Source organism: Lynx rufus, unplaced genomic scaffold (genome assembly GCF_022079265.1).
Source record: "Lynx rufus isolate CCGP_SWC_20201006 ecotype Redwood Valley unplaced genomic scaffold, mLynRuf1.p SCAF_39, whole genome shotgun sequence".
Classification (NCBI taxonomy): Eukaryota; Metazoa; Chordata; class Mammalia; order Carnivora; family Felidae; genus Lynx; species Lynx rufus.
This window is the reverse complement of record NW_025814855.1, coordinates 2,344,903-2,368,164: the sequence shown is the minus strand read 5'-3', so window position 1 is coordinate 2,368,164 and position 23,262 is coordinate 2,344,903. Positions and strand designations below refer to the sequence as shown.

Here is a 23,262-nt window from a genome sequence, read left to right as displayed (position 1 = left end):
TGTAATAAAACCAAAATTCCTATTATGGTTTAGAAAATCAATGTAGTAATGAACATAAATGTAAAAACCTTTAATAAAATTACTGAAGATCAAATTCAAGAAAATATGAAAGCATAATCATTACCACTCATAGCTGATCCCAGCAATGCAAGGTTGGCTTAATATGTGAAAACCAATGTAATTCACCACATTAATAGATTAAAGGTGGAAAAATCATGTGATCATTTCAATAGATACAGAAAGAGTATGTGACTAAATTTAACATCTATTTATTATAAAAATTCTTAGCAAACCAGGAATATAAAATTTCCTTAAACTGATAAAGGGCATCTAAGAAACATGAACTTAGTGGTGAAAGACTGAATAGGTTTTCCCTTAAGATTAGAAATAATCCAAGTATGTCTACTCTTAGCAATTCTATTCAACATTATATAGGAGGTCCTTGCTATTGCAGCAAGTCAAGAAAAAGAAGCTGTAAGATCAGAAAGGAAGAAATAAACTGTATTTGCAGGTAACATGATGGTCTATGCAGAAAATCCTCAGAAACCTACAAACAACTACTAGAACTACTAAATAAATCTAGCAAGATCGTAAGATAGAAAATATAAAGATCAGTTTACATTTTTGCATACTAGCAACAAACAACTGGAAAATGGAATTTTTAAGAATTCTAATAGCACTAAAACTTACCGTAAGACTCAGAAAAAAATACATATATATAGCCACTACACCGGATACTACAGAACATTGATAAGAGAATTTTAAAAAGACTAATAAATGGCTAAATACACCATACTCATAAACTAAAAAACTCAAATGACATTAATTAGAATATCAGTTCTTCCCAAATTGATGTATAGATTCCACATAATCCCAATCAAAATCCTAGCAGGCTTTTGGGGTAGAAATTCTTAACTTCATTCTAAAATTTATTTGGGAATGCAAATGGATTTAAATAAAGTGATTTTACAAGTTGAACTATCTCATATCAAAAGTTACTATAAAGCTATAGTAATTAGACTAGTACTGATGAAAGGATATATAGATAGATGGAATAGAATAGAGTTCAGAACTCGACCCATGTAGATATGACCAACTGCTTTTGGTACAAAGGTACCAGCAAGGCAGTATAATGGTTAAAGTCTTTTCAAAAAAAGATACTCAAGCAACTGTATATCCAAATAGTTGGGGGAGAGGACCAAAACCTTGTTCTTTACCTCATATAAGACACAATATTTAGCTCATGTAAATGTAAAAGCTAAAACTATAGGAGAAAACACAGAAAAAAATTTTTGTGACTGAGGGGTAGCAAGAATTTCTAAGGTATGACACAAAAACCACCAAACGACAAATTAATAAATTGGACTTTACAAATATTGAAAACTGGATGTTCAAAAGGCAGCAGTAGAAAAACAATAACACAAGCCACAACTAGCATACATATATCCCAATACATATAAATGGCAAAAGACTTGTATTAAGACTATATAAAGAAGTCTTACAATTCAGCAAGAATAAAAAAAATAGTAATAAAACATGGGCAAAAGATTTGAACACTTTACAACAGATATATGGTCAGTAAGCACATGAAAAGACATTCAACATTATGTCATCAGAGAAATGCATCTTAAAAGCATAATGAGATACCACAACACAACCATTAGAATGAATAAAATTAAAAGCTGACAATACCAAGGTATATGGAACAACTGCAAGTCTTCGACATTGCTTCTGGGAATGAAAATGGTACAGACACTGGAAAACCAGCAGTTTCTTTAAAAGTTAAACATACTCCTATTGTCTGACTCATTACACTTTTAGATATTTACCCAAGAGAAATTAAAACATACATGCATACAAAGTCCTATAAATGACAGCTTCAGAGACACTTTGTAATAGCCAAAAACTGGAAATAACCTAAATGTCTGTGAACAGGTGAATGGAAAAACAAAATGTGGGAGATCTACATAAAATTGTGAATGATTTTCAAAATTATGAGTAAAATAAGCCAGACATAATATATACTGTATGGTTCCATTTAGCTTAGATGGAAACTAATCTAAAATGACCAAGATCAGAATAGCATTTGGAGCCAGGAGTAGAGAAAAAATGGTACATAAAGAGGCAGAGGCCATCTTTTGGGGTGATGGAAACACTGTATGTCTTGATAATAATGATCGTCTCATGGGTTTATACAACAGAACTCCTCACACTGTATAATGTATATGGATGTGACTTACTGTATGTAATTCTTTAATAAAGTTATTAAGAAAAAAATAAGATGGAAATAGGTAAGTAAAGACTGACTTTAATAACATAATAAAAAGAGTAAAACTTATGTAACAAGCTCTTTACACTGAAAATAAAGACTTAAACCTTGGAACCTATGGAATATTTACAAATACCAATTATATGTTTGGCCATACAAAATCCTAAAGTTAGAAAGTAGAATTAGTACTAATTCCTATTTGATCAAATATGATAAAACAATTTGATCAAAATACAATAAAACTAGAAACTTTCTTTTAAACAACTCTTGTGTAAAAGAAATTTTTTCAAAGTAGGTTATTTAGGAAACAGCAATAACAAAAACACTAAAAATCAGAATCTCTGGAAAACAGCTAAAGTTATATTCAAAGGAGAATTCATAGCCCTTAATCATTTAGTGAATAAAAGAAAATGAAATGATTAAGCATTTATTTCAGCAAAACGGAGAACAAAATAAATCTCAGAAAACTAGAACACTGGAATTAGTGAAAAGCAAAAAATAAAGAATTGGAGAAGAGTGGTAACTCTAATAAATCCTTAAACTGGACTTTAAAAATAAAACTGATTCATAACTAGCTACCTAATAATTTTTTTAAAAAAAGAATAGGTATACAAAATAAATTAAAATTGGTAACTATAGATACTAAAAATAAAAAGGGTTACAAGATTATTTTGTTCAGATTCATGAGAATAAATTTGATAACATGAATGAAAAGGTGATGTTTAGAAAAATAAAAATTTGGGGCACCTGGGTGGCTTAGTCAGTTAAGTGTCCAACTCCTGATTTTGGCTTAGGTCACGATCTCATGGTTTGGGACTTCCAGCCCTGCATCAGGCTCGATGCTGACAGCACAGAGCCTGCTTGGTATTCTCTTTCTCTTTCCTTCTCCCTCTCTCTCTGCCCCTCCCCACTCACGCTCGCGCTCTCTCTCTCTCAAAATAAATAAACTTTATTTATTTATTTATTTAATGTTCATTTTTTATTTTTGAGAGAGAGACAGAGTCTGTGAGTGGGCAAGAGGCAGAGAGAGAGGGACACATAGAATCCAAAGCAGGCTCTAGGCTCTGAGCTGTCAGCAGAGAGCCCGACGTGGGGCTCGAACTCAGCAACCACAGATCATGATCTGAGCTGAAGTCGGACACTTAACTGACTGAGCCACCTAGGCGCCCCAATAAATAAACTTTAAAAAATAAAAATAAAAACTTAGGGGTGCCTGGCTGGCTCAGTCGGAAGAGCATGTGACTCTTGATCTTGGGGTCATGAGCTCCAGCCCTATGTTGGGCAATAATGACTGCTTAATAAAAAAAGAAAAAGAAAAATTTGTAAAATTTCACCCAAGACAGAAACTGTAGAGACCATTTATCACAAAGAGAACACTGAGAAAGTTGTCAAAGATCCACTTACTCACAAAGGCCTCAGGACCAGGGTTTCTCTCTCAAGCTATAAGACTAGTGACCTCTTTCATTCATACTAGCATCTCTATGCCAGACTTTTTCTTCTAAGCCTCTGTCCCACTCTAGTGGCATGTTGCATTTCTTCACTCTAAAGTCTCTCCATCTCATAAAAATAACTCTTCTGTCCCAAGTCAAATTATCATCTTTTCCCCTACCAACATATTCTTCTGGCTTATTTCTATTAAATGGTGTCACCATCCAGTCGCCCAGACTTGAAAATGTAACTGGGAATTATTTCTTTTTTCCTTGATGGTTAATAAACCTCTGAATAACCCCAAGAAGTTAGCAGAATTATTTTCTCAAAGTAAAAATTCAGTGAATCCTTCAATATAAAGGAATGAGTGACTGAAAAGGGGGGAAAAAATAGTCATTGTTGTCTCTGGATTTTTTTAAATGTGATGAAGCAACTTGTGCCAAAACTAAAAAAGAAGGGCAAGCAGACAGTGCCAGTTTGGACTCAGAGAACAGGAGAGGGTTATTAGAGAATACAGTGACGTATGAGAGACTATATACAAGAAGAGTAAGTTAGCTCACGCTAATGACACCTCACTGTTTCTTCCCAGGCCTTCAGCCTTTAAGAAAAGCTACCCAGGAAACATCAATTATATGCTGGAAGCTTTCAGAATAGCTGAGCTTTTCCCTGCAATGGACTCTACCTTCCTAATTCTCACTCACCAGGGTATGTGCCTCTTGTCCCCTCCTTCTTCACCATCCAGGGCTCTTTTCCTTGTTCCAATAATGAGATCACATCTGGCTTAGAAACTGAAACTCCTGCTTACAAGAAATAAAAGGGGAATTAGCCAGATCTGTAAGGCAGATCGAGTTGCTTGGTCATCAGGAAGTTGATGAGGGCATTACAGAAGGGAGTATAGGAAGATGTGAAGTATTCTGAAGAATGGGGAAAATGAAGTGGTAGAAATAATCCAATGAAGCTGCCAGTTCTACAAAACTCAACCCATTTTGGGAAGCACAAGAAAGAGAAATTTAGTGAAGTACATCAGAGGCTTCCTAAACATTGGAAAGCAGCCCTGTGTGCAGATTCTGAATTCTGGCGAGACTTCCTTACCCAATGATACCAGGCTCCTATAGTTCTCCAACATCACCTTCCTGTACAAATTCCTCTGAGCAGGGTTCAGCCACTCCCACTCCTCTTGGGAGAAATCTACGGCCACATCCCCAAATGTCACCAAATCCTGAAATGACATAAACATATTCTTTTATGCTCAACTAGTGTTCCTAATGTCAGACTGGCATAGTTTGAAAAGTTAAATTGTACTTTTAGAGAGAAATAGTGCATATAGTGAAATTTTCAGGCCATATCTTGGGTTCTGTGCAACACATGTCAAACACTTGCTAAGATGATTTCTCTTGCTTGGTTTTAATATTCTGTCATGGAAAGCATACAATTTCTGGCATAGTCTATAGTCTCTACTGATGGTGAAAAGATTAATAGCACAAAAATGGGCAATAACAGAACACTATAAACAAGAGCAAAATATGTTATTCATACCAAATGCTAATGCATTTCTCAATATGGAAAATCAGGATAGACTAGGACAGTGAAAGAAGACTTCAAGGAAGAGACAGGAACATGAGTTAAGCCCTCTAAGTTGTATGTGGTCTAAACCTACATTTCCCAAACTCTTCAATGGAATGGCCAATGTTCCAGGTATGTCAACAGAGTAACATATATAAATGTATTTGATGTTCATAATATTGATTTCTTAAAATTAAACATGTAGGTAATAAATACATTAAATAAGTTCTGTAGTGATTTCGCAAAATATAACTTAAAGAAATGTATGCCATAACAGAACAACTGGGGTCATAAAAGATTATCTAACAGCTCTTGATAACCCCAGTGAGTTTCAAAGATGGTGACTTCTCTTTACAGAAACAAAATAATACTAATTTTAAGCACTGTTAAATAGTATTTCAGATGTGATAGTGAAGTGCAGTGAAAAACCCCTACAGCTCTCACTAGAGGAACATACCCAGTTGTGCATGTCTAACGAGCGAGAGTTTTTCAAATGTTACAGTGTAGTTCTCAACTAATAATACTACGTTGAATTAAGGATCTTTATCACATGGAATAAGACCTGGTCTGCTTCCTAAAAATTCAAAATGGATATTCTTTCTAACGAGGTAAATCTACTCCAGACTTACCAGGGCTTGCATATGGTTTACTATATGCTCAGCTGGTTTGGCGTGTCACAGAGCAAAACCGACTCTTTAACTGGGATGATATATAGATACACTCAATGGTACACATGTGAGGAGCTGAATTGATCTGTTAAATACTGAAATAGTGTCACGTTGGTTGGTAAACAGCTACTGCACTGAGCCCTGTGGTGACAATCCCAGATCTCCCCACAGCCCAGCAACAGAAGGGGAATACCCAGCACTCCAGTGGCCTCCAGTATCCCATCTAGGGTAAGTTCTGGTGTGTGCCCTTGCCTTAGTGGTCATCAGATATGAACATCACTCCTATTAATGTGACTCTGCAGTGTAATGGTCCTACTGAAGATGTATTTAAGTACATCAATGCTTTTATGCAAATATTTTTAATGGAAAAAATGAGTCGATACTGGGCTAGTGCCCCAGTAATGGACAACAATGTTAAGGAAGCTATACAGGAAGCAGAAGTATGCCTCCAAGAAACATCAGTTACATACATCAGCTTGTTCTTACATGCTTCCATTTCTAAAACACTTCTTACTACAGGGAAATATGGGAAGTGAGTAAAGGCTTCAAGAAAGGAAGGAAAGGAACATGAGTTGGATCTTAAAAGAAAAAATTTGCCCTAGACAGGGCTGGATACTGTCAAGCATCAATTCTATCAAACCTCAAACACTTCAATACAAACTCTAATATTTTGTGCAAAAAAAAGTGTTCTACACACATTTCTACTGTAAACAGAGGTGAGGCAGCTTTTGGTAGGCAGTGTTCTTAAAAGACATTTTTTTAGCTGCACATCCTAAAGGAGTCTAGGTTTCAACTGGCTGACTGTCCTTTTCCTCTCAGCCAATGAGACCTGAATATCTTGCAAATATTTTAATATTTGTTTTGATTTGATAAAACAGGAACTTCATATGATTTGTAATCATCAAAGAAACTTACCAAATAATGTCCAGTATTTCTACCCTCAGTGAATTTTTTTCCTTTTTATAAAAGTTAAAAGAATTGGAAGTCCTCATCCCCACATCTACCCACCATGTCACCCTACCTCCTAGAAACAATAAAAATTTACAGTTAGTATATATTTCTTCAAATGTTTCCTTATACAGACATGTCTGATTATCTATCTGCATTCATTTACTTATAAAATCACTTTTGTTGGATTGATAACATAATGTGGTATAAATATGTTGTACCTTATTTACTAACCCGTTTATTTTCATTTATATGAATCTTAATTTTTCACTATGATGTCAGAATTGGGATTCTCACTAATTTAACATTATAGTAGAGTTCTCATATAATACTACTGTATGTTAAATTAAAGATTCAATAGAGGTCTCTAATTATTTCCTTAAAATGAATCCTAGAAGATATTCTCTCCACGGAGACTATGATTCCCCAAACATACTTAACCTCAGAAAAAAATTTAAATTATGTTATTGTGACCTAGCAAGAATTGGAGCTACTGAAAAAATAATTCAGGCTGGGAGTAAAGTGTTGACCTGCACTCAAAGAAATACTAATGGTTCTTCAGGTGGAGGAAAATGGAAAGAGATGGAAAGGAAAATCAAGAAGAAATCAAGAGTCCCAGAGGAATAACTATAAATATAATATCTAATAATAACAATAAATGGGAGTTAAATCACTATGGGGCCTTATCTTGTTCAGAAAGTAGTAAGAGTAGTAACTATAGAAGGAAGATTGCAGAAAGAAGAAAGGAGATAATTACATAATGATATGGGTAAATATCCTGGAGTGACCACTAAAAGGATAATAAAAATAATGTATAATTAACAAGATAATAAAGAAAAAGTACTTGATTTATCCAGAAGAAGGTAAACAAGGAGAAATAAAGGAACAAAGAACAGATGGGAGTAAGTAGGAAACAAACTACAAGGCTATACACACAAATACATCTGTATTAGCCTTAAACACAAATACATCAGTAATTACATTAAACGAAAATGTAGTGAACACTAATTAAAAGACAAATATTCTCAGGCTGGATCCCTTTAAAAAGATCAAAGTTTTGAGGGAGATGTGGGATTGTGGGAGGCATAAGGAATCATGGGAAGCACACAGGGCCACTTACAGCAGCCACAGGGCTGCCACAGACTGCCAGAGAATGGTGACAGCCACAGGGACTGTGGAAGGCATGAAGCTGCAACCAACAATATGCTGTTTACAAGAGGCACACTTTAATATAATCATTAGGAGAGGCTTTCAAAAAATGTGCATTAAAATCATCCTTGGACATGGGGCGCCTGGGTGGCTCAGTCAGTTAAGCATCTGACTTTGGCTCAGGTCATGATCTCACAGTTCATGAGTTTGAGCCCTGTGTCGGGCTCTGTGCTGACAGCTCAGAGCCTGGAGCCTGCTTCAGATTCTGTGTCTCCCTCTCTCTCTGCCCTCCCCCCACCCTATCTGTCAAAAATAAACAAACACTAAAACACATTAAAAAAATCATCTGTGGACTTAATAAAAATGCGGTTTTCTGGATCCTCCCACCAAAGACTGATTCATGGGGTCCCAGAAATAGCACTGGGGCCAATGGGCTCTGTCTATTCTACACATCATACCCTCTGCTTTTTGCTTTTTCCATTACCAATTCAGTGGCAGGAGAAAAGAGGTAGCTGGCTCTTACCTCTCTGGGCTCACTCACAGATGAGAAATTCACAATCTTGTCCACTTATATATTAATTTGACAAATATTTACTGAATGCCTACTCCCTATAATGTTCTAAGTACTGGAAATACAATGGTGAACAAAATACAGTCTTTCCTCTTGTGGAGTTAATATTCTAACATAGGAGAAAGACATTAAACATAAAGTCATACTATGACAAAAACAAGGGAAGGTGATTTAGAGTGACAAGGTGTTTTAGATAGGATGGTCAAGGTAAACCTCAAGGAAGCAGTAATGTTTGAACAACAATCTAAAAGTGAGAGAGCAAGCCATGCCAACACCTAAGGGAAGAGAGTTACAGAAGAGGGAGGAGCAAATGCAAAGGTTCAGAGACAGGAAAGAACTGGGTGAGTCTACGGAACAGCTAGTTGGCCAGTGTGACTGGAACAGAGAAAAAGACTTGTAGAAAATGAGGTATGGGGTAGCCAGGAGCTGGACCATGCAGGGCCTTAGAGACTGTGGAGAGGACATTGGATTTCATTCCAAGTAAAATGAGAAGCCAATGAAGATTCCAAAGGAATGAAATGATGTGTTCTATCACTGTTGACAGTGTCCTTTATGATTTTCCACCACCGTCTTCAAACCATCACTCACCATCATCTATTTATACTGACAATCAACATATACTACAACTTCCTACATCTGATACAATCACTAACTAGTGACATAGATTGTTTTCCCTCATCTGTAAAATAAGTGACTTGTACAAGATCACCCATAATTTTCATCCTGGCTTTATTATTTTATGAGCTTAGGTATGTGCTACTCAATACACTAGGTACTTGTCACATGTGGCTATTTCATTTTAAATCAGTTAACATTAAAAATTCAGTTCCTACGGTAGCTAGTGGCTACTGTATTGGACAATGCGGATGTAGAACATTTCTGTTATCAATCATCACCGAAAGTTCTCCTGGACAGTGCTGCTCTAATTGATTTCTTCTGGCTTATCTTCTTGTTTACAGCCATGTTCTATATTTTCATCCAACAGTTCGTCTGTTTCACTCTTTACATTTAACCTACAGAATGTATCTAACCTCAAAGGGTGAGGAAGGAGTCTTTTTTCTAAATGAATAATCCATTCTGTCTACACTGATTTAAAATAATATCACTTTACGGGGCTCCTGGGTGGCTCAGCCGGTTAAGCGTCTGACACTTCATCTTGGCTCAGGTCATGATTTCATGGTTCATGAGTTTGAGCACTGCATCAGGCTCTGCGCTAGCAGCGTGGAGCCTGCTTGGCATTACCTCTCTCCCTCCCTTTCTGCTCCTCCTCCTCTCGTGTTCTCGCCCTCTCAAAATAAAAAACTTTAAAATAATATCACGGGGGTGCCTGGGTGGCTTAGTTGGTTCAGTGTCCAACTTCGGCTCAGGTTATGATCTCACAGTTCGGGAGCTCAAGCCCTGCATCAGGCTCTCTGCTGTCACCACAGAGCCCACTCTGGATCCTCTGTCACCTCTCTCTCTGCCCCTCCCCAGCTCATTCTGTCTGTCAAAAAAAATAAACATTAAAAAAAATAAAATAACATCACTTACGTTATCATGATAAACAAATGAGCAAACATTAAACTATGAAAACAAAGGCAGTGTCTATTTTTATTTGCGACAGTATTCCCAGCATTTGGTATAAACGAAGTCTTTGACCTAAAATATCCTGGCTGTAGCCCACTACTAACTCAGTATGTCCCTAAAACAGGACCTTATTACCCCCATGGAATCCCATTCTTCAGAGCCCACTGATTGCCTGGGAAAATCCCTGCCTTCACTGACCCACACTTTAACACTCCAAAGCCAACACATTCCACTCTTCAAAATGACCCTGAGCAAGAGATATTGTCATGTACTATAACTAAGATTGCCCCAATAGCCCTTGTCTTGCCTTCCTCTTAAACCTGGGTTTGTGAGAAAGCTTTACACTTGTAGTCACATCAGAACACACCTTGACCTCAATGAATCAAATCCCTATAATGAAGGCTTTCACATCCCTCCAAGGAGTGCATTTTTGCCTCCTGAGAGCTCCTAACAGAACACCTAACCCACAGGAGGAGCAGAGCTATTTCTTGAACGAAGATGAAAATGCCAGCTTAGGAACAAAGGAAGCTCACTGGGCTTTTGGGGACCTCCTTTTAATGGACTGAAGAACATGAGGACCAGGTCACTGAATGAATGGGACTTTGTTAGCTGGGGAATTTCAGAAGAAAAAAGCAAGATATTCATATACAACCTGAAAAACAAAGCACCTCAGGGAGAAAAAATCCTTCCTTACCTTGGACATGGCTTTAAGAATTTAAGAATTTATGACAGCTCTTCTGTCCACCTCCTTCAGGCTCCTCAATGGAAGGGCAGTGTCTGGAAAAACAGAGCTGGAGAGGGAGAAAGAAACCATAAATAGCACTGTCAAGTAAGGATTATTTTTCTCTTCACCCATGAAATCTGTTCATTAGTGAAATAATCCAAGGCTTCATAGTAACAAGTTAGCCCAACTGGAATCTAGGTCTGACTTTTTAGTCTTTCCATCAGATAATGATAGTAAAAGGGAATATGTTACCACCCTTACTACAAAATGAGATAAAGCTACAAACAATGCCTCAGGGAAAGCATCTTTAAAAAATTTTTTTTAATGTTTATTTATTTTTGAGACACGAAGACATGAAGACAAAGCAAAGCACGAGTGTGGAAGGGGCAGAGAGAGGGGGAGACACAGAACCCAAAGCAGGCTCCAGGCTCTGTGCTGACAGCAGACAGCCCAATACGGGGCTTGAACTCAGGAAGCAGGAGATCATGACCTGAGCCGAAGTCAGCCGCTTAGCCAACTGGGCCACACAGGTGCCCCAGGGAAAGCTTCTTTATACAGAGTAGGCATCAGAGGGGTCATGTTGTCTGGAAGACACTGGACCAAAGAGTCAGAACACTCTGCTTGTAGCCCTGGCTTATGACAAACTCTACCTGGAAACCATTCTCTGAACTTTTCTGAGCAATTTCCTCAAAAAAGAGATGGGTGAGAGGGCTGTGCATTCGCAGTCACTGAAACTCCTAATCATGAGTTCTTTTCTACTAAACCTCTCTGCCTTGGAGAGCAAAGCAATTATCTCAGAAGCAGCATAAGGTAACAGTAAGAACCACCAGGTTTGGGGATCAGAACACCTGGCGGCAGATACTCAGCCTACCACTCACGAGCTCTGCAACCTCCATGATTTAGGTCTAACCACTCCAAACATCAGTTTCGTCATCAGTGAAATGGTACCTACTCCCTATCAGTTGCTGGAAGGATCATGAGATGATGCACAGGAAGCATTCCGTCTAGTGCTTGGCACATCCCTTGTGCTCAGTAAATGTCAGTGATTTATGGTCACAAATAGCACACAGTAGGTCTCCTCTTCTATTCCTCGCCTACTCTAGAGCCCAGGAGAGGAAGGGAAAGAGCCTCCTTCTGTGCCAGAGAGGGCTAAGGCCCAGCAGCCTCCTCATCTGCCGTCCAGGCCTGAAGCTGGGGCTCCCCTCTCCTCTCTCAAGCGTTCCCTTCCATCCCAGTCCCACTCAGGCTCGCCCTGACCGCCCGATCTTCGCGAACACCCCCACCCGGCCGCCGCAGGAGCCACACAGTCCTCCTGCTGGCGGCTCGCCTGGCACCCGTCCCCTCACAGTGGGTCGCACTGTCACACCAACAGAAGGTCACACAACCTCACGCCGTCTCACAGGACCACACACACAGCTGCACACTCACCGTCACTGTCATGGTCACAGACGCTCGCACAGGCACACACAGGCGCACGCACGTTGTGACATGGTCTCCCACGGTCACAGGCCCCCTCGCACGCCCGCTCCAGCCCCGCAGGCCCGCTGGCGCGCGCGCCCATCCCCGACATCCTCACCGCCTCCTCCCCGAGGGTCGGCACCTCCCTGCGCGCCGTCGGCCGCCGGGAGCCCAGCGGCCCGCGGGCCGGGGCGGGGCCTCGCTCGCGGCCGGACCGCCGGGCTCACAAAGGGGCCGCGGCGCGCGGGCGGGCAGCGGGGCCCGCCGTGGGGGCCGCCGGGAAATGGAGTCCAGGCCGCGCGCGGCGCTGGGCATCCTGGGACGGCTGGCAGATGGCTCCTGCTCCCGCCCCTGGGCGTCTGCGCCCCTCTCCCGAAACTCCGGGCTTTCCGACCCAGAGCCAGGACCCGCCCAGCCCGGTCAGGCCGACCGAGTCCCGCCCCGGCCTGGACGCGCCGGCTCCGAGTGCGCAGGCGCACCGTCCTCGGTCCCCGTAGGGGCCCAAGCCGGGCGGGGTCGAGGTGCGCACGCGCAGTGCACGGGCCCGCGGGCCCGATTCCCTGGTTGGGCTTGCAAGGTGAGCGGTTCGCGGGACGGAAGCGGAGCTGGCCGACTGGGTGTGCGGGCCGAAGCGCTGGGGAGAGGTCAGCAGGTCCGGGCGGGTGGGCCGGAGCCCGGGTGCCGGGTGTCCTTATTTCCGTTCCTTTTACGTCTTCTCTCTCCTCCTCGTCTCATTAGGCTCTTATTGAGCGTCCCCTGTGTGCCCGGCAGTGTTACAGGCACTGGGGACACACTTGAACCCGCGTTCATGAGAATCCCCACCCTCATGTGGCTGACCTTCTAATACGGGAGAAACTCACTAAATACACACACACACACACACACACACTGGGGCGCCTGGGTGGCTCAGTCGGTTGGGTGTCCGACTTTGGCGCCCTGCGTCTGGCTCTGTGCTGACAGCTCAGAGCCTGCAGCCAGCTACACACACACACACACACACACACACACTGGAGCGCCTGGGTGGCTCAGTCGGTTGGGTGTCCGACTTTGGCGCCCCGCGTCTGGCTCTGTGCTGACAGCTCAGAGCCTGCAGCCAGCTACACACACACACACACACACACACACACACACACTGGAGCGCCTGGGTGGCTCAGTCGGTTGGGTGTCCGACTTTGGCGCCCCGCGTCTGGCTCTGTGCTGACAGCTCAGAGCCTGCAGCCAGCTACACACAGACACACACACACACACACACACACACACACACACACACACTGGGGCGCCTGGGTGGCTCAGTCGGTTGGGTGTCCGACTTTGGCGCCCTGCGTCTGGCTCTGTGCTGACAGCTCAGAGGCTGCAGCCTGCTTCAGATTCTGTCTCTGGCTCTCTCTGCCCCTCCCCCACTTGTGCTCTGTCTCTAAAATAAGTAAACATTAAAAAAAATTTTTTTTAATATACTGGGAAGTGACAGTTTTCTTATAAAGAGAAACAGCAGTTTGGGGAGCCTGGCTGGCTCAGTCAGAAGAGCATGTGGCTTTTGATCTTGGGGTGGTGAGTTCAAGCCCCTCCTTCGCTGTAGAGATTAGTTAAAAAATAAATAAACTTTTAAAAAAGAAAAGAAAAAAAAGTTTATAGACCATTCAGTTCTATCTACCCACTTATTCCTATACTTCAGCCTATGTTTTTGAATGTATTTCATTAACTCCTATTCGAGTCTCAACCCTTCTGAAATTAGGCCTCCAACGCTTCCATGCAACTCGTCTCACCAAAGTCACCGATGACAAAAAGCATATGGGCTGGGAAATTTTCTATTGAGGAAGCTTTTTTTTTTAATTTTTTTTAACGTTTATTTATTTTTGAGACAGAGACAGAGCATGAACGGGGGAGGGGCAGAGAGAGGGAGACACAGAATCGGAAACAGGCTCCAGGCTCTGAGCCATCAGCCCAGAGCCCGACGCGGAGCTCGAACTCACGGACCGCGAGATCGTGACCTGAGCCGAAGTCGGACGCTTAACCGACTGAGCCACCCAGGCGCCCCGGAAGTTTTTTAAATGCAAATATATTCCCAAAGATATTAATTGAATCGCTTATAGTAATAAAATGTTGAATGTAAACAATATGGCTACGTGTAGAAGTATGATTCAATAATGGTACATCTATCGTTTTGAAAACTACAACTTAATAAAAATTGTGTGATGGTGAAGCAATACGTGAAAGTACTTTTGGTTTGTTTTTTTTTTAAGGAGGAACTAAGCTGTTACAATTGCACCAAGGCGGCAATACTGGAAAACTGTTCCTGTTTAAAAAGTAAAAGGAACACAATCCACAAAAATGGTAGTTGTTTTTGTGTTTATCTTGTCCTTTGCTTTTGCAGACCATACAGACAAACCTCTGGTAAGTTAAGACACATCAATTAATTTCCAGGTTTTTGCAGCCTTTCCCACATTTCACAAATATATAAAGAGATTAGGTATTCATAGCCTGAAATTTTGTGGTAACATTTTTTGTTTCAGCCATTATTTCCTAAGCTTCTTCTGTTGGCAGAACCCTCTACAAAAGCTTGGCAGTAGTCACTAAATGAATCAAATTTATGTTCATTTGCATAATAAATACAGTTATCAATTTCGAATAAGTAATTAGCAAACAGATGTCTGCCCAGCAACTAAGTTTAATGTAATAATCTAATTACATAATCTTAAGAAGTAGAAATAAAGTATATATTCCTCAGAGACAGAGGACTCATTTATTTTGCCTTCAATTGTCACAATGAAGATGCAATACATTTATTGTTTTAGGGCTTAGTTTTGGAGCAAATTTAAGGCTATTTAATTTTTTTTTTTTTAATATGAGGTCAAAATTCTCCCTCTTTTTTTTTTTTTTTTTTTTTTCTTTTTCTTTTTTGGTCATGACTGTCTAATGGCTCCTGCACTATTTTGTTGAAAAGGCTATTCCTCCATTAAATTGCTTTTGTACCTATGTCAAAAATCAGTTCAGATATCTGACAGGGACTTGTATCCAGAATATATAAAGAACACTTACAACTGATTAACACGAATACAAATACAAAAATGGACAAAAGGGGCGCCTGGATGACTCAGTCAGTCATGCGACCCACTCTGGATTTCGGCTCATGTCATTGTCTCACGGTTCATGACTTCAAGCCCCACATCAGCCTCCACGCTGACAGTGCAGAGCCTGCTTGGGATTCTCTCTCTCTATCTCTGCCCCTCCCCTATGTATGTACACTGTCTCTCAAAATAATACATAAATAAAAATGGACAAAGGATTTGGATAGACATTTCTCCAAAGAAGATATACAAATGCTGCATAAACACATGAAAAGGCACTCAACATTCATAGTCCTTGGGGAAATGCAATTCAAAACCACAGTGGTATACCACTTCACACCCACTAGGATGGCTAAAATCAAAGATAACAAGTGTTGACAAGGAAGTGGAGAAATTTATCCCTCATACATTGCTGGTGGGAGTTTACAATGATGCAGCTGCTTTGGAAAACATTCTAGAAATTCCTCAAATAGTTAAACATAGAGTTACCATATGATCCCAGAAATTGCAGTCCTAGGTATATACCTAAGAAAAATGAAAATATATGTGCAAAGTTAGTACACAAATGTTCATAGCAACATTATTCATAGTAGCCAAAGAGTGGAAACAACCCAAGTGCCCCATATTATTCAGTCATAAAAAGTGATAAAAGTAATGAAGTGCCAACATATGCTACGTGGATGAACCTTGAAAACATCATACTATGTTAAAGAAGCCAGTAACAAAGGGGCACATATTGTATGTGACTGTCTCTGTGAAATAGCCGTAATAAGCAAATTTGTAGAGATAGGAAGCATATTAATGTTGCTTAGGGCTGATGGGAGGGGATAAAGAATGAACACTAATTTTCTCTTTGTGGCAACAAAAATACTTTCAAGTTAGATTGTGGTGAGTTATACAATCTCGTGAATATACTAAAAGACATTAAATTGTACATTTTGAATAGGTGAATGCATGGTGTGTGAATTATATCTCAATACAACTGTTAAAAATTAGTTCCGCATATTTATGTGAGTTTATTTCTGGATTCTCTTTCGTTCCATTGACCTGTGTGTATATCCCTTTGTGCTAGATGATCTTGATTACATGTCCATTTTTACACTGTCTTGTACCAATAGAGTAAGCATTGATATTGGGGAGTTTCTCCCATTTTATTCTTTGTCAGAATTATTTCAGCTATTTTAGAGCCTATGCTTTTCCATGTAAATTTTAGAAAGAGTTTATCTATGTCTACAAAAGACCTCACTTTTATTTCTTTCTACTTGGCTTGGGTTTATTTTTACTCTTCTAGTTTCTTGATGTAGGAACTCAGAATAGTGACTTGAAACCTTTTATTTATTTATTTGTTTATTTATTTATTTTGAGAGAGAGAATGCACAAGTGAGTGAGGGGTCAGAGAGAGAGAGAGAGAGAGAGAGAGAGAGAGAGAATCCCATGAGGGGCAGAGAGAGAGAGAGAGAGAGAGAGAGAGAGAGGCAGGGCTCACCTGGGTTTGTGTTTTATCCTAAGCGGGACCTGAGCTCACCCGAAGCAGGGTTCAAGCTCACCTGATGTGGGACTGAAACTTACCAACCATGAGATCATGACCTAAGCTGGAGTCAGATGCTTAATGACTAAGCCACCCTGGTGCCCAAGACCTTTTCTTATTTCTTTTTTTTTTTTTTTAATTTTTTACATTTATTTATTTTTTGAGAGACAGAGCACAAGTTGGGCAGGGACAGAGAGAGAAGGAGACACAGAACAGAAGCAGGCTCCAGGCTCCGAGCTGTCAGTACAGAGCCCGACGCGGGGCTCGAACTCACAAACCGTGAGATCATGACCTGAACCGAAGTCGGACGCTTAACCGACTGCGCCACCCAGGCGCCCCAACATTTTCTTATTTCTAATGTAAGCATTTAGTGCTATAAAGTTCCCTCTTGACACTGCCTTGACTGCACCAAACATATTTTGTTAGGTTTTTGTAAAGACAACTTATATTCTTCCTCCTGTGTTTCTCCTTTACTGCTCAAACAGAACATCTCAGTATGCTTCTGACAGCAGATTATGTGAGGGACCTTTCTTCCCCCACATCAAGCAATTCTGCAACACCAGATGGGTGTCCTACAATTTAACTCCATTCTGACACCATCTACCTAAAGATAGTATCAGATCCCAGATTCAAGGCTCAGTCCCCTAAGACAACCCCTCCCCCGCCATGCCAATCACAAGCCCCGGTTGTTACTCGTGCTTCTGACCAATCAGCTATAAATTAGAGGTTCCCATGACCCCCTCTGCAAATTTGCTTAATCTGCTAGGACAGCTGACAAAAGTCAGGAGAAGTTTACTTCCCGTTCCCTTTTATTATAAAAAGATACGACGAAGGATACAGATAAACGTCCAGATGAAGGGATGCTAAGGGCACAGTATACAGAAAAGGCCCTCTTACTGGTTCATAGACAGACATCTCACTGTGCCCTCACATGGTAGAAGAGACAAGGAAACTTTCTGGGGCCTCTGTTATAAGGGCACTAATCCCACTCATGAGGGCTCCACCTTCATGACTTTATCATCTCCCAAAGGTCCCTCCTTCTAATACAATCACACTGGGGATTATCTTTTAACACGTGAATTTTAAGGGACATAAACATTCAATCTATGCTACTGAGCAAATAAATTCTGTTCACCAGGAGAGAAAAACTATATGGAAAGTAGACTCAGTGGGCTTTGGTATCTGATTAGGTGGGGAGAAGTCAAGGATAACGCTTACATTTCTAGTATGAAAAAGTCGTGCTGCCAGGTGGTTTAGCTGCACAACTTCATCATAAGTCTGGTTAAAAATACACACAGTTCAGGGCACCTGGGTGGCTCAGTCGGTTAAACATCTGACTCTTGGTTTTGGCTCAGGTCATGATCTCATGGTTCATGAGATCAAGCTCCAAGTTGGGCTTGAGCTGACAGTGTGGAGCCTTCTTGGGATTCTCTCTTTCCTCTCTCTGCCCCTCCCCCCTCAAAATAAATAAAGATTAAAAAAATACACAGTTCTCTGAAATAAGGTCACACAATCCTAGAGTGAATAGACTTAGACACAAAGATAATAACAAAACCTATGAAGACAGTAGCCAAAGATGAATAGAGATCTAGGTAAAATAATTGAAAATTTGAAAAACACCCCTTAAATAGAGGGTTCAAGTATATATTATCTATAAAACTTTCTCTACAAATATGTATTTGAAATATTAAAATACCAAAGTACTGAAAATATATATGAGTTTTCTTCTGGTTAATAGGCAATCTTAAAACCAGAAAAACAGTATAGAGAAATGTCAGTAGTAACAGCAGAACACAGGGTTAATCCTGGACAATTGCCATTAATGAAAAATAAAAACAACAAACACACTCACAGTTTTGTTTCCTTCATTATGTAGATTGTATGTCAAAGAGTTACGGGTGGTGCCTAAAGTCATGGTCATGCAAGGAGTAAGAAGCTAAGATAGGGTTAGAATCCACATTGTTGTTCTTTGCCGACAAGAGGCTTGGCCATGTGGGACAGGGCCTCCCCATAGTTGATCCCATTCATGTGATAACTGGTGGTCCCTTTGTGAAGAGAAGGAATGTGGCAAAGGCATCAATCTAGCTGGGTTTAGAGGAGAGGGGAGCTGGAGTTTTTCGGCATGTGCTTTGGTTCAAGAGACTTTACAGGGAGAGTGACAATCTCTCGGGAAGTGGTTGGCATGGCAACTGTGGATTTGATAGGATGGGTAGGCATCAAGACGTTCGTGTAGGGGCACCTGTGTGGCTCAGTCAGTTGAACATCTGACTCTTGATTTCAACTCAGGTCATGATCTCAGCGTTGTGGGATTGAGCGCTACATTGGGCTCCATGCTGGGTGTGGAGCCTGCTTGAGATTCTCTCTCCCTCTCTCTCTCTCTCTCATCTCTCTCTCTCCCCCTCTTCCCAGCTCTCTCTGAAAAAAAATTAAATTATATATATATATATATATATATACAGACAGACATTCATGTGCTCTTAAGATGAAAAAATTGTGGTATCAAACCTCCAAGATGGCCCTCAAAGATCCTTGCCTCCTAGAATTCACGCCAGTGTGTAGTCTCCACCCACACTGACTCAGTCTGGTCTATGCGACCAACAGAGTATGGCGGCATGTGACTTCTGTGACAGCCCGTAAGAGGCTTGGCCATAAAAGACACTGTAGCTTCTGGATCACTTATTCTAGGGGAAACCAGCCACCATGTCACAAAGACAATCAGCCAGGGGCACCTGGGTGGCTCAGTTGGTTGAGTGTCTGACTCTTGATTTTGGCTCGGACATGATCCCAGGGTCATGAGATCGAGCCCTGTGTCAGGCTCCATGTTGAGTATACAGCTTGCTTAAGACTCTCTCTCTCTCTCCCTCTGCCCCCTCCCCTGCTTGGGCTCTCTCTCTCTCTCTCTCTCTCTCTCACAAACAAACAAACAAACAAACTAAATAACAAACAATCAGCCATATGGAGAGGCCTACATGGAATGGAACGGGGCCTATTGTCAAAAGCCAGCGCCAATTTGCCAGCCATGTGAATGGAGCACCTGGAAGCAGAGGTTCTGGCCCCATTTAAGCCTTCAAATGACATCTTGCTTACACGCAGCTAAACTGCTCCTGAAACCCTGACTCACAGACACCGTGAGAGATGGTAAGTGCTGACTGTTGTTTAAGCCATTAAGTTCTGAGGTAATACGTTATGCAGCAGTAGGTATCTAATGCAAACATCAAAGAAATTAAAATTATGAGACCACATCAAAGAATAAAAAATAGATCCAAATGACCCAACACATCAGAGTACTATTAAAATTAAACAAAGAGATATGAAAGAGAACTACTATGTATAGGGAAAAAAAAATAGTCATTCTTTTATTTTAAAAAAATTTTTGTAAATGTTTATTTTTGAGACGGGGGGGGTGGGTGGGGCAGAGAAAGAGAGGAAGACACAGAATCTGAAGCAGGCTCCAGGCTCCGAGCTGTCAGCACAGAGCTGGATGTGGGGCTTGAACCCACGGACAGTGAGATCATGACCTGAGCCAAAGTCGGACGCTTAACCAACTGAACCACCCAGGCGCCCCAGTCATTCTTTTAAAATAACCATGTAATATTTACAATCAATCATTTATAGATGAGGGAAACTTTAATAAATCTTCAAAGTACAAGTATTACAGATAGCATTGATTCATCACACTCTATGGTATAACAAATTACAGGATATTTTTTAATATCCTCATAGAGTTCTATGGAAAAATAAAGATGAACATTCATAATTTAGGGTAGGAAAACAACTTTTGAGCAAAAAAAAAAAAAAGGTAGAGAGGATCAATGAAAAACATTGATTTGCCTTCAGCGCGTTAGGGCTTTGTGGCCCAGCTCAAATGTGTTCCCAGGCAGGTCATCTCTCTGCCTAATGCTCACAGCCACAGGAGGTCCAGCCAACCCACCCACTCTACAGGCCTGTCCAAAGGTCCTGATGTTAATTCTATTCTCTGTGGTCATTTCTTGGATATGTCTGGAATGGCCCAGTGACCTTCTTCTCTGCAAACCCTCACACCCTATCTCTTCCAGATCCCAGCCCAGACTCTCTGTGTTTGGTTCTGATTCCGTGAGGGCTTGCGACCTCTGCGGTATCATGAAGCAAATGTCTGTCTCCGACTATGCATTCTCCAAGGTTTCACCGTATTGGCTCATCCACAATTCAGAGGGTGGAGGTAGCATGGCCTCGCCCACAGGTACGTAGGTCTTGTTTGGTGGAAATACCAACTCCACTCCTCTTCCACACTTTACCCCCACGAATTCCAGTCACTTCATTTCCCCAAAACTGTTGTTTGTGTCAACTTAGCAAATCGGTGCTCTGCCTTGGTTCCTCCTCTCTGCTCTGCGGTGTGTAGTGTGTCTTCCAAGGGAAAGCCACTGCGAAGATAGAATCTCACTTATTTCCCTTCTCTCAGGGATCAAAGTCTTGCACTACTTGCTGTCCAACATCTGAAAAGACTTGTTTCCTACACATTATCTAGCTTCTTGTTTAGAATGCGATGGCAGATGTAGCGCAATTACACTATCATAGTTCAAAGCAGACAATCCTCCCTGCTTTTTGAGCATTTCCCTATGTTTTTTGGCACAAGAAGATATCCTATACTCATTGTGTACGTTCCCTGCCCCAGTCCTGAGATCAGATACTTCTCCAGGAAGCTTTGGTTTCTTTTTTTTAATTTTTTTTTTCAACGTTTATTTTTGGGACAGAGAGACAGAGCATGAACGGGGTAGGGGCAGAGAGAGAGGGAGACACAGAATCAGAAACAGGCTCCAGGCTCTGAGCCATCAGCCCAGAGCCTGACGCGGGGCTCGAACTCACGGACCGCGAGATCGTGACCTGGCTGAAGTCAAACGCTTAACCGACTGCGCCACCCAGGCGCCCCTGGTTTCTTTTTTTTAGAGAATGATATTTAGAAACCAAGGTCTGGGCATTAGGTTTATGCTCATTGCTACAGGGCATCGTTGCTTCCAGGCCCATTCACCAAATAGAAAATACACACATTTTTTTTTTTCAGAAGAAATAGTAAGACTTTAATGAAGAAGTTTAAGCTTTTTTATTTTAGAAGTTTTTGAGTTACAGAAAAACTGCAGATAATTCAAAGTTCCCAAATGCCCTGCACCTACTGTTAACACTTTACTTTAGTATGATGCTTTTGTTAGTTATCGAGCCAACATTGATATATTATTATTAACTAATGTCCATACTTTACTCATAGTTTTCTTAGTTTAAAAAAATACTTGAGGGGCGCCTGGGTGGCTCAGTCGGTTAAGCGTCCGACTTCGGCTCAGGTCATGATCTCACGGTCTGTGAGTTGGGAGCCCCGTGTCGGGCTCTGTGCTGACCGCTCAGAGCCTGGAGCCTGTTTCAGATTCTGTGTCTCCCTCTCTGCCCCTCCCCTGTTCATGCTCTGTCTCTCTCTGTCTCAAAAATAAATAAACGTATAAAAAAATACTTGAGAGAGAGACAGAGACAGAGAGACATTTGTGCGCGCATGCCTGTGGGGGAGGGGCTGAGAGCGAGGGAGAGAGAGAATCCCAAGTAGGCTCCCGGATGTCAGCGCAGAGCCTCACTCGAGGCTTCATCTCATGAACCGTGAGATCACAACCTGAGCCAAAATCTAGAGTCAGACGCTCAACGCACTGAATCGCCCACGTGACCCATACACCCACATTTTTCATCATGAGTTTATACCAGTTGAACATCACAGTTTCTTTCTCACCTTCCATCATCTTCTAGATCTCTCTTGTCCCACAGTAAAACACTGGCTCCCATCAATACATTTATTCATTCATTTAATTCTATGGTACATATAAAATAGTTTCCAAATCACTACACCTATGTTATGACAAAAACAAATCTTCTAAATTGAGTTCAGAAGTTGCTTGCAGTTTTTTGTCTTTATATATTATCTGATATATATATACAAGGTTGTAAACATTCTCTGCCTGTCATTTGTCTTTAACCTTTGCTTACGGTGTATTTTGCCACACAAAAGTGCGTTAGTTTTACGTTCTCAAAGGTAGCAGTCTTAAGTCTGGATTTTTGTATCATTGCTAGAAAGTCTTTTTCACATATCCAGGCTGCAATGGAATTCAACTCTGTACGTTTCTGGTACTTGTATGAATTTAGACCTCTGAGCAATTTGTTCGAGTTTATTCTCTTGCATGATTTGAAGTATGAACCCAATTTTACTTTTTTCTAAATGACTATCCAATTATTCCCCAAGGTTATTTATTAAAAAGTCCATTTTTGGGGCGCGTGGGTGGCTCAGTCGGTTGAGCGTCTGACTTCAGCTCAGGTC

The 23,262-nt window shown here is 41.1% G+C and overlaps 1 protein-coding gene across 3 annotated transcripts in view; it reads right to left on the bottom strand.

The window, feature by feature from the left end:
- Positions 1-23,262, bottom strand: part of ZNF583 (zinc finger protein 583) — a 249,755-nt gene that overhangs the window by 5,020 nt on the left and 221,473 nt on the right. Inside the window, exons 1-4 of one of the 3 annotated variants that reach the window (XM_047094312.1) lie at positions 12,463-12,517; positions 10,857-10,953; positions 4,790-4,916; positions 4,399-4,497 (exon numbers count right to left, since the gene is read on the bottom strand). In XM_047094312.1, the coding sequence (XP_046950268.1) occupies positions 4,399-4,497; positions 4,790-4,916; positions 10,857-10,865 (235 nt within the window). In that variant the 5' untranslated portion in view covers positions 10,866-10,953; positions 12,463-12,517. Of the gene's footprint in view, positions 1-4,398; positions 4,498-4,789; positions 4,929-10,856; positions 11,243-12,462 lie in introns of those variants that run through there. The other 2 variants (XM_047094313.1, XM_047094311.1) reach the window with 2 other exon arrangements.